This window comes from Anastrepha ludens, chromosome 3 (genome assembly GCF_028408465.1).
Source record: "Anastrepha ludens isolate Willacy chromosome 3, idAnaLude1.1, whole genome shotgun sequence".
Taxonomy (NCBI): domain Eukaryota; kingdom Metazoa; phylum Arthropoda; class Insecta; order Diptera; family Tephritidae; genus Anastrepha; species Anastrepha ludens.
Genome location: NC_071499.1, coordinates 21,025,933 through 21,053,119, shown reverse-complemented (window position 1 = coordinate 21,053,119; position 27,187 = coordinate 21,025,933). Strand labels below are relative to the sequence as shown.

General features: G+C 35.0%; 1 protein-coding gene across 1 annotated transcript in view; it reads right to left on the bottom strand.

The window, feature by feature from the left end:
* The window catches only part of LOC128856301 (TWiK family of potassium channels protein 7-like), an 81,106-nt gene extending 56,060 nt beyond the window's left edge, over positions 1 to 25,046 (bottom strand). Inside the window, exon 1 of the mRNA XM_054091597.1 lies at positions 24,087 to 25,046. Within this exon, the coding sequence (XP_053947572.1) occupies positions 24,087 to 24,287 (201 nt within the window). The 5' untranslated portion in view covers positions 24,288 to 25,046. The remainder of the gene's footprint in view (positions 1 to 24,086) is intronic.
* Positions 25,047 to 27,187: the final 2,141 nt, after the last annotated feature.

Genomic DNA, 27,187 nt, shown 5'->3' with positions numbered 1-27,187 from the left:
TTTTAAGAAACTTGAAACGCATTAACAATTTGTCAAAGTTTTTTTGAATTTTCGTAAACATTCAAACTTGGATTTATGTGGAAAATCATGTAAATTTTCATTTAAAATATTATTAAAATATAAGTAAGAAACAAATAAAGTGTCGAAACTTGCCAATGAGTGCCTGTGCTTAAGTGGAGGAGGAGATTAATATGGGGAACCCACTTCGCTTCGGTGATTTCCATAAATTCTGAGTACCGCAAAGCATTCACATCATAATAAAAACCATAGAAGTCATAAAAATCAGCAGTTGTATCTATTTGGAGTCTGTTGGTAGTCTTGCCATTATAAGTTTATTGGATAATTTCACCATTTTTTGATTATCATATTGCGAGTCAATTTTGTGTAGACGTTGAATGGAATACATAGATAAATATTTGTGTATATAAAGGGTGGTTAAATTTCATGGGCCGATGCCGAATGTAAACCACACCTAAGCGTCAAGCTTTTTTCTGCACTTCATTTGACCATTTTCAATTTCAGACTAATTCAATTTGAACCGTGGAAAGATACACAATCGAATCATTGGTCAGAATGGTGGCAGGAAATGGCAACAGTGAATGACCAATTTTCGAAAAAATCATCTTCAGTGATGAGGCACATTTTCACCTCAGTGGATTCGTCAATAAGCAGAATTGCCGCATTTGGGCGAATGATAATCCAAGTATGGTTGCCGAAAAACCAATGGACCCACAAAGATTGACTGTTTGGTGCGGCTTATGGGCCGGCGGCATCATTGGGCCGTATTTTTTCCAAAATGAGGCCGGTCAGGCAGTTACTGTGAATAGTGTTCGCTATCGTGAGATGATAACGAACTTTTTATGGCCCGAATTGGAAGATATGGATGTGGACGATATGTGGTTTCAACAGGACGGTGCCACTTGTCAAACAGCTAACGAAACAATGGCTCTTTTGCGCGAACAATTTGATGGCCGAATAATCTCACGTCGCGGCGATGTCAATTGGCCGCCAAGATCATGTGATTTGACACCGTTTGACTTCTGTCTTTGGGGTTATTTGAAAGAAAAGGTGTACGTCGATAAGCCAGCATCAATTCAAGAGCTAAAGGATGAGATAATTCGGCACATTAACGGCATAGAACTTCAATTATGCCTCAGCGTCATCGAAACCTTGGACCATCGGATGGAGGTGTGCCACCGAAACCGCGGGGGCCATTTGGACGATATTTTGTGAAATGATAATAATTTCCTAAAAAAATTGTATTTTATTCAACATCAATACAGGCCCTTGAAACTTAACCACCCTTGAGATAAGGAACTATTTGCATTTGGTTGTCTTTGGAGGTGTGCCGCTGAGGCCACGGTGGCTATTTGGCCAACACTTTGTTCCATACGTAATTGAGCCATACCAGTATTATTATTGTATAATAAAGAGAAATGACAATAATTTCTTAAAAAAGTTGTATTTTATTCAAAATCAACACCGGCCCGTGGAACTTAACCCCCCTTTGCAGTAAATAGAATATTTATAGGTAATGCGACGCTTTTTCTACTTTTTGGATTCAAAAGTCACAGAACTTAGCAAATGATTTCTCAACCAGCTGGAACCGGAATGTTAAGTCGGGGGAAACTAAAATTTCCATTATAATGAATTTTATTTTAAAGGACATTTTTCAAACGTTTAAAAAAGGATAATTGGAAATGAAAAGCAATTTTAAATATTTATTTAGTTTTTTTTTTTGCCCTTTTTGAGCAAAACTTTTACTATGCTTCACACTACTACGCTTAAGCCGAAAGAAGGTGGAAAGAATTAACTACATGCACCACAACAAGAAAAATAAGGCCGTCGTACAATATCCAGAGGACGAATTACCTTTTAGGATGCGCACGACCAAACATTTCACGCAACCCTTACAGGTCACTGGAAGGTAGGGGATTATGCAGCCAGACTAAACCTTCTTTTCAGTGCCATCTGCAGAAGCTGTTAGGTGGAGGTGGTGAAAGAATGGCTTTTCCACAATTTATGGGAATGTTCAGGTCTAGCTAGAGTAAGACTTCGCTCTTCCGGTAAGCCGATGCTACAGCAAATTAATAAAATTTCAGACATTGGGATAAAAAGTTGGCTGCTATACTTGGATCTCGTGAAATGAATCTGACTCAAAGAAAAAAAGACAAGAAATCGCACGAGAACAGACTTGCTAAAAGCATTATTTCAATAGAAATACTCAACTACTTCAGCAACAACAACAACAAGGCGCCAAATGTAACCGTTATGTTATGCTTTGTTTCGGGATTACTCGGCTTTGGCTATGTGAACGTCTTCATACAAATTTGTGTATTCCTAGTCGGCTGTCGAATGGATGTTAACGTCAACGCAACGCGAAAATTGTACGTTGACGGGTCTTAAGAATAAGTAAAGAATAAGAAATGAGCTGTAAAGTTCTCTATGTAGCAGCCAAAGCTTTTCTTACAAATTCCGTTGGAATGTCCAATTCTTGTATTCGATCATTTTTGTAATAAATCAACATCTCACTTTCATTACAATGCCTAATCGATTGGAAAAAATAAGTCCGATCCAGAGCAAAGCAGGTGGTGATGGTTTGTCTTTTGGCGTATAAAGAACGATATAAGCAGATAGGCCTGTGCCTGACTCCATACCATTAAATTTGCAAACTTGTAGCTGTACTTACCCGTCATTGGACGATCGCCACCCACACAGAAAAGCCAAGTTTAAAATTAATCCCCATTACAGAAGCTTTGGAGCCATTCAGAGAAGGAGACTCTTGCTCACTTTCTCTGTAAACATCCGGGCCTGGCAGCTAAACGATTAACGTCACTGGGTGCACCCTTCTTCAATAGCCAAATTCAAGATGGCATAGACTTCCGTAGGGAATACAGTGACCATCTGTCCTGTGGCATAGGAGTACTTAGTGTCTTCGTTCCAGTACCATCCAGATCGGCTACCATCACTGGTTTTCGATCCGACGGTGTAGAAAGTGACCGTAACCCATGCGCAAAGGTTCATACATCTTCTACCATAATATTTTTCTCTAACACTCCAGGAACCGTCTCATTGAGTACTGTTATCGCCCAAGGTTTTGTGCTATACTTTAGGTGCAAGTTGCTGTAAATACCGTTCGGGGTTTGTGAAAATTTCTTGTTTGATGACAGAAGATACTTTTGTCTTGCCCTCGTTCACTCCCAGACCCACTGCTTCCGTTCTTTATCCAGTTTATGAAACACAAAATTAACAAGATTCCAACGGAGGCTGATCCATGTAGGCTATCAATGTAGCCAGCCCGGTCAATAAGCTTAGTAAAAAATGATTCATATAAGTAATTTTTTAACATCCTTACTGTCGTATATGCAAAGTAGCGAACGCAAAGAAGTTTTGGCTGAGCTGACCAACACAGCAACAACTAAATTTAGAAATGAAAATATTATCCCCAGGAGAACAGTGACAATTTATTTAAACTTACAGCTACAATATGAATATATTTTCCATTAAACTTAGTTCGCAAGACTAATAGCGAAAATTGGGAAACCAACTTGTTGAACATACACAGGGTGGTCTTAATACGGGTATCTGTATTATCTCTGTGTGGACGCTGTAAGTTTTTTGTTGGAAAAGCTTCGCTGCCAGTCAGTAAAATAATTTCTCCATCTGTAATGTGCCTGGGTTTATGCTTCAATAACCTGTGGAAGCTTGCAAACATTCCGGCCGAACGTTATATCAATGCGGACTTATGGAGCAAAACTCAATAAACGCCTGTGCTCTTTGAGATATGAGAATGAAAATGGCGATGGATTGGCCATGTCCAACGTAGAGTAAGTGACTAACATTGACTGGGACCCTTATGGTAACCGTATAAAAGGGATACCGGCAAATACATGGACACGACTTCTAGAACGGGAAATCCGTTCCATGAACCTGAGCTGGAGTGAAGTGAAAGCTTTGGCGGACAACCGACCCTATTGGACAAATCTTGTTGTGGCTCTCTGTTCCCACTTCGAACCTTCGGACATACATATATATACATCTGTATAACCTTTTGGAACCATTTTAAGCTTGAGTTCTGTATTGTGCAAGCTGTGTGCTTATTGAAAATGAGGTTTGGCTGAGGAGAACTTTCATCTCGGCGGCAAAGTCAGTAAACAAAATTGGCGCATCGACTATTGATAAACCACCCTGCTTTTCGAGCATCTATTTACCCATAGGCGACCGCCAGAGCCGAATGGGTTGGTGCGTGCCAACGCCAAATGATAGTGAAAAAAGTTGTTTCTAATAGCAGTCGTTATTGCCTGCCGAGGCAAGCCTTCGAGTGCATTTCTGCAATGAAAACACTCCTTATGAAATATCAACTGTAGGCCTCCACTTTTGTGGAACAACATCACGACGCACACCACACCTGGTAATGGGGGACGCTTGGTCAAACACCCTATGAAGGGTGTAAGTGCCAATTATAAACATGTAATAAAGGGTGATCAGATTGGAGGTACTTTTTCCAATACATTTTTTTGACAGATAATGCGTGACTTCTGTGAAACTAAATTCATAATTTTTTCAGTATTCATTAACATTTAATCATCCAAAGACTTACGCCTCAACCACGTTTAGAAATCGTACATTGAAAACAACCCTTTCGCGCGGCCTATAGAGGAGGAATCATCGGCCCATATTTCTTCAAAGACGAGGCTGGCGCCAATGTAACAGTGAATGGTGAATGTTATCGCGTCATGACAAACGACTTTTTGATGCAATAAACTGAAGCCTGTGAACTCCATTTAGACGGCGCTACTTGCCATACAGTCCGTGAAACAATAGACTTACTGCGGCGTCGTTTTGGTGAGCAATTTATCTCTCGTTTTCGTCTCGGCCTAGTGGATTGGCCACCAGTATCGTGTGATATCACGATTATCTTAACTATAAAAAGTAAATTACCCCTTGTTTTAAATAAATTGAATGCGGCTTGAATCTACTTCATTTTTAAAAAGATGCGTACACTAGGACCACCCTGTACAGAAATGCGAAAATGATGATACCAATTTTATATGGCAAATTTACGTATTTGTGCTGTTGGGTTGCTGTTGGCTTTTGCGCTAAAGTTAGCCTCTTTAATTGAGATTTATTACCGTTGCTTGTGTTGAGCATATTTTCATGTTGTTGGACTAATTTTCATTACTAAACTGCTGCCGCTTAGCTTCCAAAGTGTTGTTATGAGTATATCGCATTTATTTAGAAATACAAATGAATGTTCATTCGGAATTAATCTTCTGAGAATTGTTGTTTATTTGTTCTCATAACTTATTCAAAAGTAAAGAGACTCACAAATTGACTTGTAGCCTGAAATTTAGTCTCACCAATTTAATTTATTTGAATGCCTATTTTTGGTTTGCGTCTCATTCTGTTGGCTTGACGAAATTTGTAAGTTACCTTTGATTACAAGGCCGATAAAATTCAAGTAAGGGTCTGAATCATCTTTTATAATATATATTGACGATTCTTCCTTTTGTTTCTTCCTTTTTCTTTCAGTTATATCTCACTTTCGACAACTAACTTTTGTTTAGCTACCGAAAAGTCTATCAAAAAGAAATCCAAGCTCCATGGCTCTTGTAAAAACTCGTTTTTAAGAGATGTCTGTCTTATATCCGGTTGGTAATATGCAGTTGATTTTTAAATTATTACTGAGGATGCCATTAATAATTCTTTAATAGGACCAGTACTGGAAAATTTCTGTCAGAGTTTACGTCGACTGAGGTCGCTATGTAGGCAGACTCTATCAAATTTTTAAGCAGCAGTCACCACTTGGCATTAAATCCGGCAAAAACTAATTTTTAAGTACACTTCTGTCATGAAAAATATTCTCAAAAAATGCATCTGCTAATCACTCTACCATGAGGAAGACAAGAACAAAAATTGAAGGATAATATCCACCTAATCATTTACCAAGGTTGGATTTGTATATGCGATTCAATTATTATTTTTTATTACCATCAAAATATTTGTTAAATAAATAAATAAATAAATAATTGGCGCTTACACCCTTTTTGTGTGTTTGACCGATCTTCTCCTCCTAAAATAAACGGAGGGACATTTAGTTTTAAGCCGTCTCCGAAAGGCAAATTTCTTTTATGAAGAGTTTTTTATGGTTATGGTCGGAGGTTTTTCATCGGCTGACGAGGGGCGATCGCTAATAGAAACAACTTTTTTTATCTTTTTGCTGTTACATGCACTGAGATTCGAGCCTACGTTTTCCCGAATGGTAGTCATTCGGCTACTACGGCCGCCGAAAAAACAGATTGCATGATTAATTTTGCGCTACCTTGTGGTAGGTAGGTAAAATGGCAAGAGTGCCACAGGCACACTTCAAGTAGCATTTATGTGCCGTTTTGATACCATAATGTGGACCCATTACCTGTGCAAAGAAAAATTTTGGGAAGAGAAAACCTTCCACAGCCATCCAGTGCTGTTGATGTAGTGGAGGAGAGAAAAGGGATCCAGGCTGGAGAATTTCTTCAAGTCATCCCCAAAGGACATGCTAAAAAATCTCAAGCGCCGGACATTTGCAGAGAAAGTGTTCAACAGTATCTTTCTCTGCAGGATCCCCACAGCTTCTGCAATAGGGGCTGTACGGAATTCCAAGCTTCTCCGCATAAGTACCGATGTCCCAGTGACCAGTGAACACCGCAATGAGTTTGGAAATTTAATGGCGGGGGATTCCCATCACCTTAAGCGTTCTGTTTCTATCGTATTGGGGCCATAGTGTTTTCGAAATAGTACACGATGAGACAGACCTCCATCTGTCTTGCGCTTGTTTTTAGAAAGAAATTGTGTAGTTTCCCTTTAACAACGGATGAAGGGACACCGATGTCTGAGAGGGGGACAGCTGAAACGGTTTCTGTCTTCCTCTTCCTGGCAAGCTCGTTGGCAATTTCATTTCCTTCTATATTCCTATGCCCAGGAACCCAGATAAGGGAGATGTTTCCTGTCGATCGAGATGTTTGAGTTCCTCCTTACAGGAGTTCCCCAGAAGAGAGCTGCAATACGGCAACGACAGGGCCTTGATCGCAGCTTGGCTATGGGAAAAAATATTAATATCTCCGTCCCAACAGCGATCCCGAATCATTTTGTATGCCTGCAGGATCGCGAAGCCCTCTGCTTGAAAAACGCTGCTCATTTACGGCAGTTTAAAGGATACCGAAATGCTGGCTGATTTAGAGAAAACCTGCGCTCCCACTCCAGATTCGATCTTGTATCCGTCAGTGAAGACGGAGGTACCTATATCCGTGCCCACTCTCCCCTCCTTCCAGTCTTGCCTGCTCGGGATGATAGTCCTAGCACAACCCTCAAATCCCAGTTTGCGGATGGAGAGATCAGTGCGAAGAACAGAGAAGGAAGGAGAGATCTGCTTCAAGATGCTACTATGTCCTACGGGAAATTGTCTCCATAGGCCAAGCTCTTTCAACCTAATAGCGCTCTGAGCAGCAATGGATTTAACCTGCAGAACCACAGGAAGTAAATGCGCCACCTTGTATTTAGTAAGCATTTTATTTACCATCTCACCTGTAGGCGAAACCTTCTAGAAAGATCAGTGAGATAATTTTAATGATTCGTTAAAGCGAGAGTTCGTTATACTGAACGCCCACTGTACTTAGAATTTTGGCAAAGTAAGCTAACGATTTCATCACATATCCGGACACGTTCAGAGTTTATCGAACAACATTTTTAGAACTCAAAAATGTATCTCAAAGTTTCTTTAGCTCAAAGTCTATCCGTACAACTTGTTTTTTAAAAAGTTCAATTCATCGGACTGTTAAATTTACAATAACAAAGTTTCGTATTGAAATTGTACAACTTCAAATTTTAACAGCCTGATACATTTTCATATTAATTGGTGAAACTCGGATTGATGAAATTAATCCAAAATAATAAATAACTCTAAATTTAGGGTATTACTCGTTACCTCTCTTGGTTTCAGCTGAAGTATTCCACTGTTTCAGCAAATAGCTACCCAGCCACTATCTTGTAAACTTTTATTTTTTTATTTACATTTTATAGCAGTGAGAGAGAGGGAATTTTGAGTTTGTTATAAAAATTAAGAATTATGAATTTATTTAAAATTTTGAAGACATAAATTTTAGACAGCTTTGCAATAGCTGTTTCTTTTTTTGATTTTTTCTTTTCGCCGAAAACATTTTTGTTTCCATGTTGATGTAATCCAGGAACAAATAAAATTCACTTTATTTATAATTTACTGGCCAGAAGCTACAAATGTTTTGCTTTGCTTTTACAATAAGTTTTAGATATTTAAATGGGCTAAGGTAATGCAATTAGAAACCATTTTCTTCTATGTTTGCTGCAATTAAATAATTTTCCATGTGCTCAAAGGAAGAATGAACTGCAGCGAACAATGTATTTTATTTTATTTCACGCTAGATGGCACTGTTCTCGAGATATCTGAAATAATCGTATTTGTGGTCTGAGTAAAAGTATTGATATTTAAATAAAAAAAACGTGATTATCAGGGAATACCATGTATGTGCTTGGAGCTATATAATAGATTGACTTGATTGATTATATCCATATACATAATTGGCGCATACACCCTTCTGTATATTTGGCCGAGCTCCTCCTCCTATTTGTGGAGTGCGCCTTGGTGTTGTTCCACAAATGGATGGACCTACAGTTTTAAGCCGACTCCGAACGGCAGATATTTTTTTTCATGGCAATAATACATTATGGCAGAAAATATAAATGATTTGCCATTTGCTGCCGAGGGGCGACCGCTATTAGAAACAACTTTTTTCTTCATTTTGGTCTTTCACCGAGATTCCAACCTACGTTTTCTCCGAGTGCCGAATGATAGTCATGCACCAACCCATTCAACTACAGGTTGGACGATGACAATATGCGAGAGATGGATCTTAACACTATTTACCAAAAGAGTCAAAACGACACCTTTCAAATTGTATCTTAGTATTATCCTCTGACCCTAATCACGTTCTCTCAATTCCTGTTTTGACTTTTTATATAAAAACTTTTCAATTTATTTGGCAGTATATCCTTCATTTAGCTGATGCTAGTTTTGGAAATTCGTACCTTGCATACGTATTTCTGCCGTGGGGTGTCTTTTTGATTTTACGATTTACAACATTTTAAGATTTTAAGTAAACTTAATACTAAAAGTATTGGCAGCATCATTTCAATACTCGTACTATCTTATAGAAAAATTTTCCTTATAATTTTTATTTTCGAATGCCGTTTGAAATATTTCATTTTTCTGCAGATCATTGAAGTGATAAGTTCTAGAAACGATTGTATAAAGTAGTTTTTGAGTTTTGCTTTTGTATTCCCAGTAACTTCAATTCAGATATTTAGTCGTGTAAAATTTCTTGTAATTATAATTTCAGATGTGCAATCAGAAGTGTCTATAACTTTGGTTGGTTTATTTATTCTAATTTATATATACATAATCCACAGGGTCCGGAATTTCAAAATGTAGGGGCCTATTGCAGAAAGTAAAAAGTATAAGTGAAGAATGTTCGTAGATTGAAAAAGACCTACACTCGGAAAGAGATTATTTGTCTGAATTTTCCGAAAATGACTATGAATTCTATAGCGAATATGAAAATGAGTCGTTGAACACTGCATACGAAGAGGAAAATATTTTGAATGCACGTAGGAAGCGAAAAATAATGAGGTTGCTAACAGAAGTTTGGTTGGTTGGTTAAAGTGACCATTCTTCCAGAATCCAACTAGGGCTTCCGCACCATTTTGTTGCCACATCCTCGTTACCAATTATTTACAGCAAGACTATATCCAGTCTGTGCGGTTTAGGAACCTTATTAGGTTGTCGACGTCTAAGCCAGACAGTTGCTCGAGACTCTCGAATAGGGTTTACATTCTGCCCTTCCATAGGGCAGGACACTCGCAGAGGAAATGGAAGATGTTTTCCTTTTTCTCAGGTTGTTTACAACTATGATAGTATGTGTTGTGAGGGATACCAATTTTGGCTGCTTGTTCTCCCACAGACCAAAAGCCAGTTATGACTGCCGTTAGTCTCCAGGTGTTCCGTCGTTTCATGTTTATCAATGTTGACGATTGCTTAAAGTTGTAGGTGGGCCATAACGTTCTGCTAATTTTGCATTTCGTCTGGTCTCTCCGTCCACAATTCGCAATTCGGAAGTATTTTAGGGAAATTGCACTCTTGACTGCTCCTAATGGTGTGAATACCGATTCTGCAAGAGTGTTATTCATGGCAGATCCCCTTCTTACCAGTTCATCTGCTTTTTCATTACCTTCAATGTTCCGATGTCTCGGTACCCAGATTAAGGTAACCACTCAGCAGTTTGTTAAGCTATAATAAAATTTTGCAACGGATGGGTTTTTGAATGACAATACAAAATATCTATATGTGTATATATCAAACAATTATTTCTGCAGTTCAAAACTACACCTTTTGGTAGAAATATGTTAACACAAAATCGTGTTAAAGTACCATATTTCAGCGAACAGTTCTCGGAACGGGGAATACGATTTACATCTGAGCTAAGAAAACATGAAAATAATTGTGTGAGTTAATTGAGATTTAGGAAATTGACTGGCTAGGTTAACTTAAAGAGAGTATTAATACTACTCTCGCCTAATAGGCAGGCAATATGCTATGTAAAAGGAGGGTAGAGATACCAATCAGCTCGGGTATCATAACGGCAAAGACATCCAGATGCTGCCCGCAAGGTTGTGAATAACAATAAAAAAATGGCGAGAAAAGCCATTAAAGTATTCATGACTTGTTGATATGCTAGGGTTATAACACCAAAATTACCGGGATATATCTATAGTCTATATAAGCTATAGTCAGACCTACATATGATTTCCTAGCGGGCAGAAGTCTAGAAGTAATTAATATGTTAAGAAGTTTACACTTGTGCACAGAAGGCATGCGGACCTTCCCCATGTTCTTACTGAACGAACTCCAAATTTAAATGCCATGGGACATGATACTTACGATGTTCAGTTTGGTTAAACGCTTCAAGACTGAACTGCACGATAAAAATACTTGCGAAGCGTTATCTATAACGAACAAGATAAACCAGGTGCCAAGGTAAATAAGGTGCCCTGAATCTCAAGAAACCTTGAATGCAACTACAACAATAAAATATTAGCTATTACAACTGATAGCCAGGCAGCAATCGAGGCTCTCAACTCTTTCCAGGTTACATCAAAACTAGTGCTAAATATCTTAGGGCGGCAAAGTCGGAAATTGAATGTAATTGAAATTTGCAAAGTCTTCATAAGTTTTATGAGCCCAACTCGCACAAATGCAGGTTTAGTATACGTTGACTGAGTCTTATGACTAGTTCAGTCTAATTTTGTACCGCTACTCAACACAACCCGTCGTCGAAAAGAACTCGTTTAAGGGTTACTCTACAAACCACATGACGACCACACCAGCTGCTTTTTGTTAAAAATATGTGGTGAGCGAACGGTATTGGCGTTGGAAATAAAAAGATACAGAACCCTTTATCTGTACCGTTTACTTGTACCATTGAGAGTGACGTTGAATTTATCTTAAGTTTTGAAAAAGAGTGAAGCTCTGATGCCCCTACAAGCAAATTACACCAATCAGTCTTCTGGGGCTTGTTTTTATGCCAAATATGCAATTTTTCTAATTCCCGTGCGTGACCATTAAACCCAATTTTCATAAGTAGACATCGACAATTAGTAGAGCCCGAGATGATGTCAATGACAAAACATATCGTAAAAGTGCACGCCTAGTATCTAAAGCCATAAGATTGATTAATAAGCAGCCGAGCCAGTGAGCAAAAAGCAAAATGGGCAAGGACCCTCTGTACAGACTCTAACCTCTGTATTAATATAAACATCACAATTCAGACTTTTCTCTTGAAAGTGTAAGTGTAAAATGTATATAAGTAGGGAAATTCAGAATGGATTCACAATATATGTACACCCAAGTCTTTAAATTCATTACCTGAGTTCAGCGATACATTGGAGATACAGTAGGGGGCACGTACAAGACTGACCAATTTAGCGTAGGTGTTCTACATTTATTCATTTATACAAAGCAAATTATGATACTATTCGTGTGAATAATTGCAAAGAAACAAAGCTTTATTAAATCTACTACAAATATAAGTATGTCGTGTGAATATAGATATGTATGTACCGTTACTCATATGCACAAACATCAATAGCAGAAAAAATATAAAAAAATAAAAGTTCTGTGAAATGTGTCGGGCATACAAATAAAGCTACTTACTTACATACATACGAGTATTATTGGTTATCATCTTCTATTTATGTAGTGATGCATGTTAATCCTTTGGCTCTTGACATGGTCAGCCACATTCGAGCCATGAATTGCTTAAATAGTTCACTACGAAATACTCCAACTGGTTGACTAGTCAAGAAATTCGCCATTTCTCCCCTAATTTACTAACACATTTTTATACGCTGTCTCAGCTTATTGCTGTTGTTGCATGCTCTGTCGACCTCACTTCGTGATATTTTTTCATTTTTTTTTCATATAAATTGCGCGCCAGTGACAAGTACTAGTTTAGCTGTCATGTTTATGACTCCATGCTGACACTTCTGTAGTGCGATGACAGGTTTGTCTGTGCCAGTATTAGTCTCTGGTTTATTTTGAGCAAAGATATGCTATAGGATTTATTTTATTTTTATGTGTAATAGGATTACATCTACAGCGACATTTTTCGAACAATTCTCGTGGGAAATAAAAAATCCTGATGATTATTGATTGTGATATAAGGAATTTGTGTCAACTATTTAAGGGGGGAAGTCTAGGGGGCATCTTGGTGCACTTTGGTACGTTAGCATTATCGTTCGGGGTACTTTGGTAAGGTTTTAAATTGTCGCCGATTGCCATGAAAATTAAATTAGATGTGCAGTATAGAGTTTTAAACAGGCTGGATGGCGGTGGACTGGAGATAATAAAAAAAATAGTATTTGTGATGCGAATTGGTTAATAATTGGAAAGTGGAGTCTTTACACCGGTTTATAAATAATTAATATAATTTTTTTTTATTTAAGAAATTCACAACCCAATTCCGATGTAAAGTCGGTTGCTAAGTCCGAAATCCAATAAAAAGGTGCGTTTCATTTGGATTTGGAGTTTTCAAGAGATATTTTTAGTTCGTCTTTCAGACTTAATATCTGATTTCTGGAAAAAAGTATTATTGATATGTGGTTTTATGAATCAAATTTATTACCCTAAGTAAGTTGTTACGAAAAAACCAACTAAAGATATCAAAAAAATCGATTCTATATTGGCCACTTGTTAAACTTAACTTAACGAGTGCTTTAATTCTCAAGGGAATAATTTCTTACTAACTGGCGGAATTTTTTATATAACTTGAATTTATAACTCGAATTTGTTTTAGATATATTATGTTAAAAAATTAGTGCAAAAACGTGTTTTGCGACAAAATTTTTTTTTTTCAATTTTGAACAAAAAAAAGCTTTTTTTCAATTTTTTCAATTTAGAACAAACAAATTTTTTTTTTCAATTTAAGGTTAAAAAATTTGTAAAAAAAGTGTTCTGTGACAAAATTTTGTTTTTTTTTCAATTTTAAACAAATAATTATTTTTTTCTCAATTTTAACAATTGTGAACAAAAAAAAATTTTGGTTTCCCAATAAAAATTTTATGAAGTATATATTCTAAAACAAAAAGAAAAAAACATAAAAATAAAAAAAAGGAAAATAGTAGACTTAAAAAAAATTTAATTCAAAAATTTTTCCAAAGAGTATATTTTTTCTAAAAAAAAGCATTTTAGAAATGAAAACAAACCGCAGATATTTCACTTAAAAAAACTTTACACCAATTTTCAATATGGAAAAAATTTTGTTCTACTAATTTATAAACATTTTTCGAAATTTTCAAAATTCTTTTCCGAAATAGTTTTTTTAAGTATAGTTTTTTCTAAAACAAAACATTTTAAAAAATAAAAAACAAACTAAAGTATTTCAATTTAAAAACTTTATATCGAACCTTTTAAAATGTTTTCCGAAAAACTGACAGTACTTGACTTTAAAAAACTTTAGAGAGTTTTCGGAAAATCGATTTTTTTCAAGAAATTTTTTTTCCCAAAAAAATTTAGTAAAGTATATTTTTCCTAACATCAGCCATTCTAGAAATTAAAAAAGAGACCGAGTATATTTCTCTTTAAAAATGTTCATATCGACATTTTTTTTTTAATTATATTTGTTTCTGAAACAAAACATTAAAATAAAAAACAATTCCAACATTGAATAAATTTGAAAACTAAAAAGAATTTTTTTTGCAGCTTACTTCGTACTAAAATTAATCCTACAAATAAACCAATTTTCCAAAAAAAAAAAAAAAAAAAAATTGGAAAACTAAATCCGAACTACTTGGATCACAAGACATGGAATCGTACTACTGTAGAATTTTCGATAAGTCGATTTGTTTTGTCAAGAAATTTATTTTGTTTTTGTCAAGAAAATATTTTGTAAAAAAAAAATTTTTTTTTTGATTTATAAACTATATTTTTTGTAAAACAAAACATTATAAAAACTAAAAAAAACGAAAATATTTCACTTTAAAAAACTTAATATCAAACTTTTCAAAATTATTTCCGAAAAATATTTTTTACGTATATTTTTTTTAAATAAACAATATTCTAAAAATTAAAGAAGAGATCGAAAATATTTCAATTAAAAAACTTTATATACAAATTTTAATTTTTTTCTGAAACAATTTGTTTCGAGGTACATCTTACGAAAAAAAAATTAAGACCAACTCTAAACTACTTGGATCACTAGACATGGAATCGTTCCACTGTGGAGCTTTCGAGAGATCGATATTTTTCCAACAAATTTGTTTTTTCCCCCAAAAAATTAAAAAAAAATATTATAAAAAAGACCGCAATTATTTGACTTTAAAAATCTTTATACGAAAATTTTCAGAATTTTTTTCCAAAAACTTTTTTCTAATGATTATAATATTATTACAATATTATAAAAATTCGTTTAAAATTTTTGCGGTTTATATATATATATATATAATTGGCGCGTACACCCTTTTTGGGTGTTTGGCCGAGCTCCGTCTCCAATTTGTGGTGTACGTCTTGATGTTGTTCCACAAATGGAGCGACCTACTTTTGCAGTTTGCTTCTTACTAAAATCAATCCTACAAATTAACGAATTTTCAAAACAAAACAAAAAAACAAAAACCGGAAAACTACCTCCAAACTACATGGATCACTAGATCGTACCACTGTAGAATTTTCGATAAATCGATTTGTTTTGACAATTTTTTATGTTGTTGTCAAGAAAATTTTTTTGTAAAAAAAAAAATGTATAAAGTATATTTTTTCTAAAATAAAACATTCTAAAAATGAAAAAAGAGACCGAAAACGCGTCACTTAAATGAACGCTCCATCGTAGATTTTTCGAGAAATCGATTTATTATTGATAATTTTCAAAATTTTTTTCCTAAAAAAATTTTTTTTAAATACATTTTTCTAAAACAAAACATTATAAAAATTTAAAAAGAAGAGAAGATATCTGATTTTGAAAACCTTTATACGAAAATTTTAAAAATTTTTTCTGAAAACATTTTTCAAATATATTTTTTTCTAAAACAAAACATTAAAATAAAAAGAAAAACGGAAAATATTTGACTTTAAAAAACTCCATACCAAATTTTTCAACATTGAATAAATCTGAAAATTATACATTTTTTTCACAACTTACTCAGTTTGCTTCTTACTAAAATAAAGCCTACAAATAAACAGATTTTCACAAAAAAAAAAAATATTAAATTACTTGGATCAATAGACATATAATCGTTCCACTGCAGAATTTTCGAGGAATTGATTTCTTTTTTTTTGAAGAAAATTTTTGAGAAAACAATTTTGTAAGGTGTATTTTTTCAAACACAAAAAATTATAAAAATTAAAAAAGGAATAAACCGAAAATATTTTACTTTAGAAAACATATTCCATCAAATTTTCCAAATTTTTTTCAAAAAAAAAGTTTTTTAAGTATTGTAATATATATTTTTTCTAGAACGAAACATTTAAAAATTTAAAAATGAAAATGAACTATTTGACTGTAAAACCTCCATATCAAAATTTTCATCATTGAATAAATCTGAAAATTATAACATTTTTTCAAAACTTTTTCAGTTTATTAAAATCAAGCCTACATTTAAGCCGATTTTCACAAAAAAAAAACAAAAAACATTAAATTACTTGGATCAATAGACATAGAATCGCTCCACTGTAGAATTTTCGAGGAGTTGATTTCTTTATTTTTAACACATTGACTGCCAAGGCACTTTCAGCAAATAAGATGCTCTGGGCCACAGCATTTTTATTTTAAATCTCATCAGAGACGTCAAAATTGGAATTTAGGGTAGTGCTGGTAATATTTTCTGCTTAGAAACAGGCAGTTTTTAACTAATTAGTATGTCACACACATATGTTCGACGTGACGCCTACCGACTTTTTTAACTCAGGGGCATGGCGGACATAAATGCACGACAAAAACATTGGCTAAACATCAAAATACATCGTCGTCATACAAGCTCTACTTCGTTTTGCAAAAACAAAACAATTGGGAGTATGTTGTTTTTGCAAACAAACACCAAACAACGTTATATGACGACAATTTATTTTGATGTTTGAATCCGTTATTTTTGCAAACAGAAACAAGTCAAAGCTTATTACATGCTCAGTAAACAAGAAGACTTGATCGCGTTATATTGGTTGATAATATTTGTGTTACGGAATGTCGAAAAGAAAATTTTTTTTTGAGCTGCGCCGAAGCCACTATAACAGAAATTTCATGGGAAGCCATATATTTTATTATTTCAATAAAATCATATTTATCGTCAATCGTTGCTGTGTGACATGGCGAGAGAGAATAATAGTCGTGTCGGACATATGTGTCCGACGTGGCGTAAACCGCATAGTACAGTGTCACACATATATGGCCGACGTTGCAGTCAATGTGTTAAGAAAATTTTTTTTTTAAATTTTTAAAAGGTATATCGCACCCTAAATACAAAAGGGTCACAACTCAAAATGTACTTCTGCTCAAATATGAACGAGACGTTATCAATAAAACGGTCCGCGGATGACATATGGCAAAAATAAATTTTTTGTGTTTTGGTAGGACTGTTATAAGCTTACATGGCAAATTTCAGCGTGATATGTCACATAGTTTGTTTTAAAACTGAAAATATTTCACTTTGAAAAATTCCATACCAACATTTGCAGCATTGAATAAATTTGAAAATTAAAATTTTTTCGAAAAGTTTTGCAGCTAACGTTTTTACTCAACCCTACAAATAAACCAATTTTCTCAAAAAAAAATTGAAGACAATCTCCAAGCTACTCGGATCCACTGTAGAGTTTTCGAGAAATCGATTTTGTTTGTTTGAAGAACATTTTTTTTCCATCAAAAAATTTTATATATTTAGTATATTGAAAACAAAATATAAAAATAAAAAAATACCCAATTTATTTCGTTTTAAAAAAATGTTATTTATCAAAATTTTTTTCAATTAATTTTCAAAACAATTTTTCATTTTTCAGTTCCTTCCATTCATCCATCCATTTTCATTTCATTTCCTTCAAAAAAATTTTTTTTTGAACATTTTTTTCCGAAAAAATTTGTTTTTAAATATATTTTTTCTAAAACAAAACATTATAAAAATTAGAAAAAAAATCGAAAGAATTTCATTTCAAAAGTTTCCATAACAAAATTTTCAATATTTTATAAATCTGAAAACTATAAAGAAATCTTTCAAAACTTTTGCCCTTTACGTCTTACTTACTCAAGCCTAAAAATAAAACAATTTTCACAAAACCAAAAAAAAAATTTAAACCACCTCCAAACAACTGGAGTCCCTATATATGGAGTCCACTGTTGAGTTTTCGAAAAATCGATTTTTTTTTTCAAGAACATTTTTTGTTCCGCTAAAAAAAATCCCAAAATGCTTTTGTTCTTTGCACCGCTCTTTAAAAAAACTTTGAACTTTACCCAAATTTGCTACCGAAATTTTTAGACCACCCTATTCTAATTTATAGAGGTAAAAATGAGTGCCGTTTGTCTAATCCATTCACATTCAGCAACAAACTATCAATTTTGTGGTTGACACAAGCCATCAATAGACAACCGCAGCATAACAAACAAACATACAAAACTCGAACGATGTCTGATATGTGACAGCACCGCCTAGGCTGTTTGGAACCATGCCAAAACAATTTCTTGTTATGAATTTCAACAATTGGTTGTCTAATTTGAAAATTAGTGATGCCATTCAAATTAAGGAGGAGGAGCTGGGCCAAACACATAGCAGTAGTGTACGCGGCAATTATTTATTTATTTTATTTAAATTAATGGTAATAATGTTTCTCAAAGAATATCTGCTTATACAAAGAGATACTGTATAAGTGGACCTTTTTCGGTAGCGAATAAAGATTTTCTCCGAAGTATGTAAAGTTTTCGAATTCACTTGCCCATTAAACTAGAAATTGGCTTCATTGCTAAGCATAATTTTATGTTGAAAATTTGCTTCAACTTGCACACAGATTTCATCAGACTAGAAAACCATGCAAAGAGTTTGGATATTTAATAGTTTCGTAAAGCCAATAGAGTAACTTAGGCCAAAGGCTGCATCTTTTACCAGTGACATTACCAGGTAGTATAAAGCTGTAGTGGCAGGCTAATCACCTACCCTGTCAGAAATCAATTAGATGAACAAAATCAACGCAAGACAAGTCTTAACGAGGCTGTATGCTCCCGAGAGGAGTGAGGAAGGGGGGAAAAAATAAAGCTCTCTTAATCCTCTGCTTTCCGCGCAGGATCCGACCACGGCCCTGAGATTGTAAATTTAAAAATATATACCCCTGTGAACATATTTCATTTATCTGCCATAAAAATATGGAACACATAAAAACAAATAAAAAAAATCTTTTTGTTCAGATTATTTTGCTCTTAAAATTGTTTCCAAAAATAATTGCAACACACTCTTATCATCACTTCCAATTTACACTGCAGCCTTGCACAACCAACTGGCGAATTTATTTCAACAAATTATTGTCTTCACTTCACAATTTTTCCGCATTCTTTGTCCGCAGATATAAGTGAAATTGTATGAGTAAGCTTATGATATGGAGAAAAATAATATAGTAGGCGAGAAAATTAAGAGAAATTTGTGAAAAAAGTATTTGTGATTTATGCTTTCAGGGAAAAATAAGAAAGCAATGCAGTAAACAAAAATATGATTGTAAGCAACCAGAATTAGTCATAAAATGGGAGACGTTTTGAAGTTGAGAATTACTTTTGGTTAAGAATTTCTTATTTCAAGTAGCTGACGATATATTTATACTTATACTTATAACACATCCAAGTTTTCAAGTTGGTATGAAAAGTGAATCAGCTGTTAGTGAACGACTCATCAGCAAAGGTTTAGCATTTTCGCAGATAGGCGGCAGAAAGAAAAAATTATTTTTTAGGTTTCGACTAATTAAGATAAAAATTAGTGCTTACATGTAGCATATGATCAGAAAGTACCGGGAATGTTTAAATAAAACAAAACAGAGTTAAATTTCATTTATTTTATCTTCTTCAAAATATGACCCTTCAGAAGCAACACACATGTGCTAACGTTTAACCCAGTCCCCCATGCAACCCTGGTAGGACGACGAAGAGATGCATTCAGCTCCTTCGTCGCATTCTCTTTGGGGGAAAAAAGTCGCACTTGGCCATATCACGTCAATACGGTGCTTGCACGATGGTATTTACTTGGTGTTTGGTCAAATAATCCAGCAGAATTTTGGCGCGGTGCGATGGCGCGTTATCATCATGCAAAATACAAGAATTGTTTGTCCAAATATCCGGCCGGGCAGGCAGACATCAATGATCCGATAGCGCTAAAAAGTGGTCTGTGTGTCTTACAGTCCTTCCAACATAAGAAACAAATATGGACCGATCCCCACGTGCGCGGTTCGTTTATCGCGGCGTCATCTAATTTGGTACTGAAATCACGGATACACTGGTTATCTTCTAGCAAATTTGCAAGCTGCCAATCAGTAAAAAGTTCTTTGCAACTTTTGATAAAAAATCGCACGAAAAACCCACTTATCAAGTAGTTTAACAACTGTGCATGACAGTAATCGCTAACGCAAGATACTATTCACTTTCATTTCATTCACTATTCACTATTTACTACTCGGTTCTCAACGAGCGGTCCTTACAGCACATTCGATTGATAAACACACTGCCAGTCTGGGCGATTCTGCGAACGACTTCTGAAAAAGTTGCTATATTGAAAATATAGAGAAGCCTATGTAAAACTTTATCTGTCGCTCTCTGGCACGATTTGGTCTCAAGAGAGGCTCCCTCAGATAACTTGAGTTTAGCTAAATCAAAAATTCTATGGCTCAGCACCCTTTTCTAAAGTTGAAATAGAAAAAATACACATAATTCATACGACACTGTATGGAAAGTCTAAGGCAGAGGCAGGTAAAACAATTTATTCTTCCTTTTAGAAGAGCAACCAATAGGCTCCTAAGCCTGGATAAAGGGGACTTGCGAACTCTCACTGAATACTATGCGGGACATTTGGGGATATTTAAATTCCTCCACAACCGCCTTTGAACGCAGTAGGGGGAGTCGATACTATCGATGGCGTAAAGTCTTCATACGACCATAGAATTTTAACCTGGGCGCAGGAACCTCTTGTGTCAATAGGCATAAACGTGGCTTCTCCTTGATGAAACGCTAACGCCGTTCCAGGATGGAAATAAGCCGGGGAGGAAGGAAAGTTATGGTAGTATTAGTGGAAGCATGCTCCACATAGCATTAGCATAGCAATCTCTTTACCAAAAAAAATAAAAATATGGGACATTGTAGTCTTCGTTATCATTTCAGCAAACTAGGATTAGTAGAAACAAGCATCTGCCATTTTTGCAAGCTGGGCGACGAAATGACAGATCACATCCTCAGCGAATATGCAAACCTCGCAAGATGAGTACTCACTCCCCTAGGTTTTGGAACTGTAAATCCCTTGATGGTGTGGAACAAAAAGCCTGAAGAAGTGTTGAAAGTGGTAATAGGCCTCCAAATCATAGGCTCACCGTTGCCTGCCGAGGGGCGACCGCTATTAGAAAAATGTTTTTCTTAATTTTGTTGTTTTCACCGAGATTCGAACCGACGTTCTCTGTGTGAATTCCGAATGGTAGTCATGCACCAACCCATTCGGCTACTGTCCAATAAAAATTAACCAACTTGAGAACCTGAATTTTGGATGATGCACGGGTTGTGAAGCTAAGAACAAGAAAAAGAAGAAGAAGAGCATCTAAGTTCCATGAACATTACGAGCTTGATAACATTTTCTTTGAATACGAATTGATTTTAAGGAGGTACTTGCAAGCCCCTGCAGCAACACAAAGAGCCTCGAGCTCAAGTGTGTCTAAATAGGGGTGTCTACCCAGTCTATTAAAGGTGGTTATACGGCCACTTACTAAAAATAAAATAAAAATAATTTTATTAATTTATCTAATTTGCAGAAACTAAAGCTGTGTAGCATCAATAAAAGTCCAGGTAGATAGGTTAGAAGGCAAGAGAAACACGGGTACCACAAGTGCCGTTTTGATACCGCAATGTAGACCACTAGTGCGAAAAAATACAAAACTTAAAGGAAGAAAAAACCAATTACAGCCATCTCGTGCTGTTGATGTAGTGGAGGAGAGAAAGAGGATCTAGGTTGAAGAACTGCCCCAGGCTGTCTCCAAAAGGCACACTAAGGAACCTCAAGCGCCTAGTCGCTAGACCCGGACATTTGCACATAGAGAGTTAAACTGTCTCTTTCTCTGCCGGATCCCCACAGTTTCTGCAATAAGGTTGTACGAAAGTCCAAGCTTCCCCGCATGAGCTCCGATCATCCAGTAACAGGTGAACACCGGTATGAGTTCAAATGGCGGGGGATCCAGAGCACTTTAAATGACCAACGTCTGTTGTACTGAGTCCAAAGTGCCCATCTGTTTTGCGCTTTTTAAGAAAGAAATTGTGCTGTTTGCCTTTAACAACGTTCAAGGGATCGGAATATGAATAATGAATGCCACGAATGGCATATAAAAAGGGGTTAGGGGTAGTCACAGCCCCGAAAATATGATGATTTTCAATAATTTTTGAAAAAAAAAAATTCTTTGATCAGGCAGTTTTTTATGTTTTTCAAAAGCAGTATAAATTTGATTGAAATCTACCAAGCGGTCTTTAAGTTGCAGGTATCACCAGTTCAAAAAACATAAAAAAAAAAAAAAAAATAAATAATTGGCGCGTACACTTCTGTTAGGTGTTTGGCCGAGCTCCTCCTCCTATTTGTGGTGTGCGTCTTGATGTTGTTCCACAAATGGAGGGACCTACAGTTTCAAGCCGACTCCGAACGGCAGATATTTTTATGAGGAGCTTTTTCATGGCAGAAATACACTCGGAGGTTTGCCATTGCCTGCCGAGGGGCGACCGCTATTAGAAAAATGTTTTTCTTTTTCTTTTAATTTTGCTTTCACCGAGATTCGAACCAACGACCTCTCTGTGAATTCCGAATGGTAACCACGCACCAACCCATTCGGCTACGGCGGCCAAAAAACATAGTTTTGAGAAAAACGCACTTAAAGTTTCGCGAACACTCCGGAGCGCCTGAGTGCCCTTTGTTAATTCTTGAATAACCCTAAAAGTATTTGTCGGATTCACTTCAAATTTTCACCAATATTTTTAAGATATTATACCTTAAGAAAATGCAAAAAATGAATCCAATTTTTTGAAAATTCTATTGTAACTACCCCTAACCCCTTCAAATAACCTTTCTTTCTAAATTATAGACACTTGAATTTTGGTTTTTTTATAGAAATAATTACCTCTCGACTATGTTTGTAAGAATCAACCATCAAATCGACTGAGCAGAGAAACAGCAGTACTTCCTGCTAAAATAAATTACTCTGCTGATTTCTATTCAGAATTCATAATGAAGAATCCTGTCTATGGCAAATTGGCTTACATTAATCATTCATTCATGGGGCTTTTTTTGTTTTCTGAGTTTAGAGAAGTGATGAGAGATTTTAAAAGGCATCAATTCATTTCTGAGACTTCCACAGACTTTTCATGCGAAAATGTGATTATGAAATATTCTGCACCAAAAAGCTACTCTAACAAGTCAGCCATTATTTATTACAACAATAATCGAAAAACAATAAACAAGTTCCGAACTACGATTATTTATTGCCGCAAATGTTGTTTTTTGCAACCAAAAACACTTAAATCAACACGAAAATTAAACACAAATTTTTAGGCTAATTTTTCTTGCTCATTTACATTGTTTTCCTTGTAGTATTTGTGTTTACCTTCAAGTGGCTAGTAAAATTTTAAGTGCTGCTAATATAAATGTTTTATTTGTTTGCTGTACGAAAAAACAAATAAAAATAAAAAAATAGAAACACAAATACACAATGGCACTGCACTAAGTGGAATTGATTTACGCAAGAGTTCATAAAAATGCTAAAAATGAATTGAGGTGAAAATTTTAGGCGATTCGTCTGCATCAGTTGGTAAGAATTAAGTATGGGTATGCTGCTATATATAAAGAGTAATCATAAAGTTTAAGTGGTTGACTTCAATATTAAGTCCCTGCCAAGGGAATGATAAAAAAAATTCAATTAATTGATGTTTCACTCCTACGCACAAGCTCAGTGGTGGTCTACGGCGTCCATTGGAGTATTAGTATTCATAAATTTCTTTCCATTTCAAAAAGTTTTATTAAAATACAATAAATTATTAAATTTAGAAGACACAAAATTTGTTAGGTAATAAAAATTATTTTTTATGATACTCACAACAAGCACTTGAAAATGCACTTTTACAATTACAAAAAAGAAAAAAAAGCAGACAAATAAAAGCAAAGAACACTTTTCCAATTGATTGCTTTTCACACAATTTCACTTTACACACCGTAAATTTTAATTTATCGAATAATATTTTTTTTTTTAAGTTTTTTTTTTTAATTTTCACACTCACCAGTCCACCGGCTCCGCAGTAGATTGACAGCGATATCAATAGGCCAATGTGATTTAGCGCCGATTTCCATTTACTCGACTTCCAACAGCCTTTACAACTGCGACCGCCCTTACGCTCCTCTGGCTTGCCGCGCACATCCAAATGCTTTAGTTTCTCCAATAGCTCCGTGTTGGCCTCATCGTGCGAATCGAAACCAGCCATACTTTTTCACTTTCTAATTGGCTGCGCAATTTTTGTTAATTTAACACATCAATATGCGCAGAGAGCAATGCAAAATGCATGTAGGTACATTGTACGTATGTCTGTATGGATGTATGTGAATATACTTAGCAAGTGAACGGACTTAGACTTATAGACATCAGGGAGTAATTTGGGGTTTCTAATTTCATTTAAATCATTTCACTTGTTTTTAGCTATGGGCTGCTGAACGCCTTGATAGTGTCACTCACACATGCGAATACACTGACATAGTACATACACATTCACATATATATATGTATAAGTATTTATATTTAAAGTGGTATCGATGGAGCTAATAACTTTTGGTGAGTTTGCTGGAATTCGTTGACTGCGGCGGTGTAAAATTTACGCCGATTTTATTTCTTTAAAAATTTAATAAAATACAAAAAATATTTTTGCGAATTTTTTTTAATCAATGCTATTTGTTTTAATTTTATAGTATATGTGGTTTTATTGCACTTTGTTAAATTTTACTTAGTTTTGTCCTGCATTGAAGGTGTGCGTGGGGTCGTATAAGTAACATTTGAAATTCCTTTTGTTTTCTATGTACAAGGAGGGATATCTAACGTAGGAATTTGAACTACTGACTGGTTTTAATGTGCGAACTAAATACAGTGGTAAGTTTAACATCTACGGCTTACGAAATACGTCGAGCTACGCTTGAAAACTTTGGGAAATACTTAAAATTTTCTATGTTAGTTCTATGCGAGGTTATGTTTAGTGAAGGCAACTACTGATTACATTTAAGTATATTAAAATTTTCTACTACAACTGAAATCAATGGAGGTTTCGGAAAAGCGAGGTTTAGCAAACTATTTAGAAATTTAATGCAAATACATAAAAATGCCGAATAATTGCTTTGTTTGGCCCAAATAGTTTAAAAAAAGTTTGAAAAATTAACATATGTGTTTTTGCATTGTATTGAAGGCTACAGAATGATGTATTTACTTGCAAATAACTTGCATGACTAATGCGTTTTGCTATTGTAGTTTCATAGCTTTAGTGTTTGTTTTCTTGATTTCTTACTATGAAAGACAAATATTGATTAAAAATGAGAAAAATTTGGGTATAAAGTTACCAATTTTTTTGTTCAATAGCTCATACAAGTATACTTCTTATATATATGTAATGGAATATCACATAAATGGTAGCACATGGCGGGATATTAATGATATTAGCTTGGGGCAAAAGAAATCCATTATTTTCTCGGTAGATAGCTGTAGTGATCCATATCTCGTAAAGCATCATTTAAACAAATTAAAGTTTTTGCTCGTTGCCAAGGTAATATTTTTTGTTTGTTCCATTCAGTTACGAGTTACAATAGAAGTCAACAAAGAAAAAATTCGGTACATTTTACAGTTTTCCTTTGATAAAGGCAAAGATGCAAGCCAGGCCGCAGAAATTGTTAATGGTGCCGATACTGCAACAGCTAATTACGTGCAGTTTCGGCAACTCCCTAAAGGCGTTTTTGATGTTAATGAAAATGTCAATAAAGAAATAATGGAAGTTCACCGCCATGTTAGTAGCCTTAGTATCACCTGGGAGCGAGCTAAAGATTGACCATTTGCGCAAAAAAAAAAAAAAAATTAAGGAATAGATTTATTTTTCTTCCGAACTAATAGTTTTTTTTGGTTTCTGCTTTTGTTTTTTTTTGGTATATAAAATAATATAAGTAATTTTTTGTTTTTATTTTTTACGTTTTTGTCCTTTTTAAAAACTTTTCTTTCGGTTTATTTTTTAATATATTTTTAGATCTTTGGATTTTTCCTTTTTTACATGACTTTTATTTATTTTTTAAATCTTTTGCTTTAGTTTGGTTATTTTTTTATATTTTTGCTAATTTTTTTTATTAATTGTTATTTTTGACATATTTGAATTTTTTGTTAATTGTTTATAAATTTTTTATATTTTTGTAATCTTTGTTAATATTTTTTGTTAATAGTTTTTTATAAGTTTTTATATTATTAGTTTTTTATTTTTGTGAACTTGTTTTATTTTTATATATGTTTTTTATATACAGTTTTTCAATTTCATCTATTTTTTTGTGTTTTTATTGGGTTGACAACTAAGTAATTGCGGATTTCACTCATTTTGTTTGCAGACCTAGTACAAATGTAAAACACATTTTGTTATTTGATAGTTGGCAATACAGCTGTCAATGAGTAAAAAAATTTGTTTGATCGGCTGCGTAGTTTTCGTTTGGCGTTGACTGAAAAATGGAAAATTAAAGGGAAAACTTTCGTCATATTTTGCTTTTTTATTTCCGCAAAGTGAAACCGCGCGTTAGGTTAGGTAGTAATGGTTGCCCATAGAGTGGGCCCACCTGGACGAAAGCAGTTTGGTTCATCCTTTGTGATACCATTGCAAGAGGGGAAAAAGTGGTGAAGGAAAAGAAAAGACGGTTGGACGAAAGTGAAAGGGGTGGGCAGGGTTGAGTGTTTGTGGACTATGAGCGGTAACTAGTTTGCGGTTGTGTTAGCCTCTTTATGCTGCTGATGAAGCTCATCAGATTTTTGTTATCAAGACCTGCTATATCAGCAGGCGCAGAAAGGAAGTGAGAACCAAGATGCTTGAATCTTAGTCTCGCGAGAACTGGGCAGCTAAGCAGCAGGTGCTGAGATGATCCCACCTCATCCTCTATACAGCTGACGCATAAAGGGCTCGAAGTAGTTCCGAGTCTCACCGCATGTATACCCCGCGGTTAGTGCACCGTGAGGATGCCCACGAAATTTGAGAGATGAGATTTTGTCATCCTCAGAATATCCGTCGAACGCCTCCTATCCAAACCTGGCCAGAAGGGTATCGTGACCTAACACATTCGTGAACTTGCGCAGTACTCGCTGAGTTGGTGCCAAGGTGGT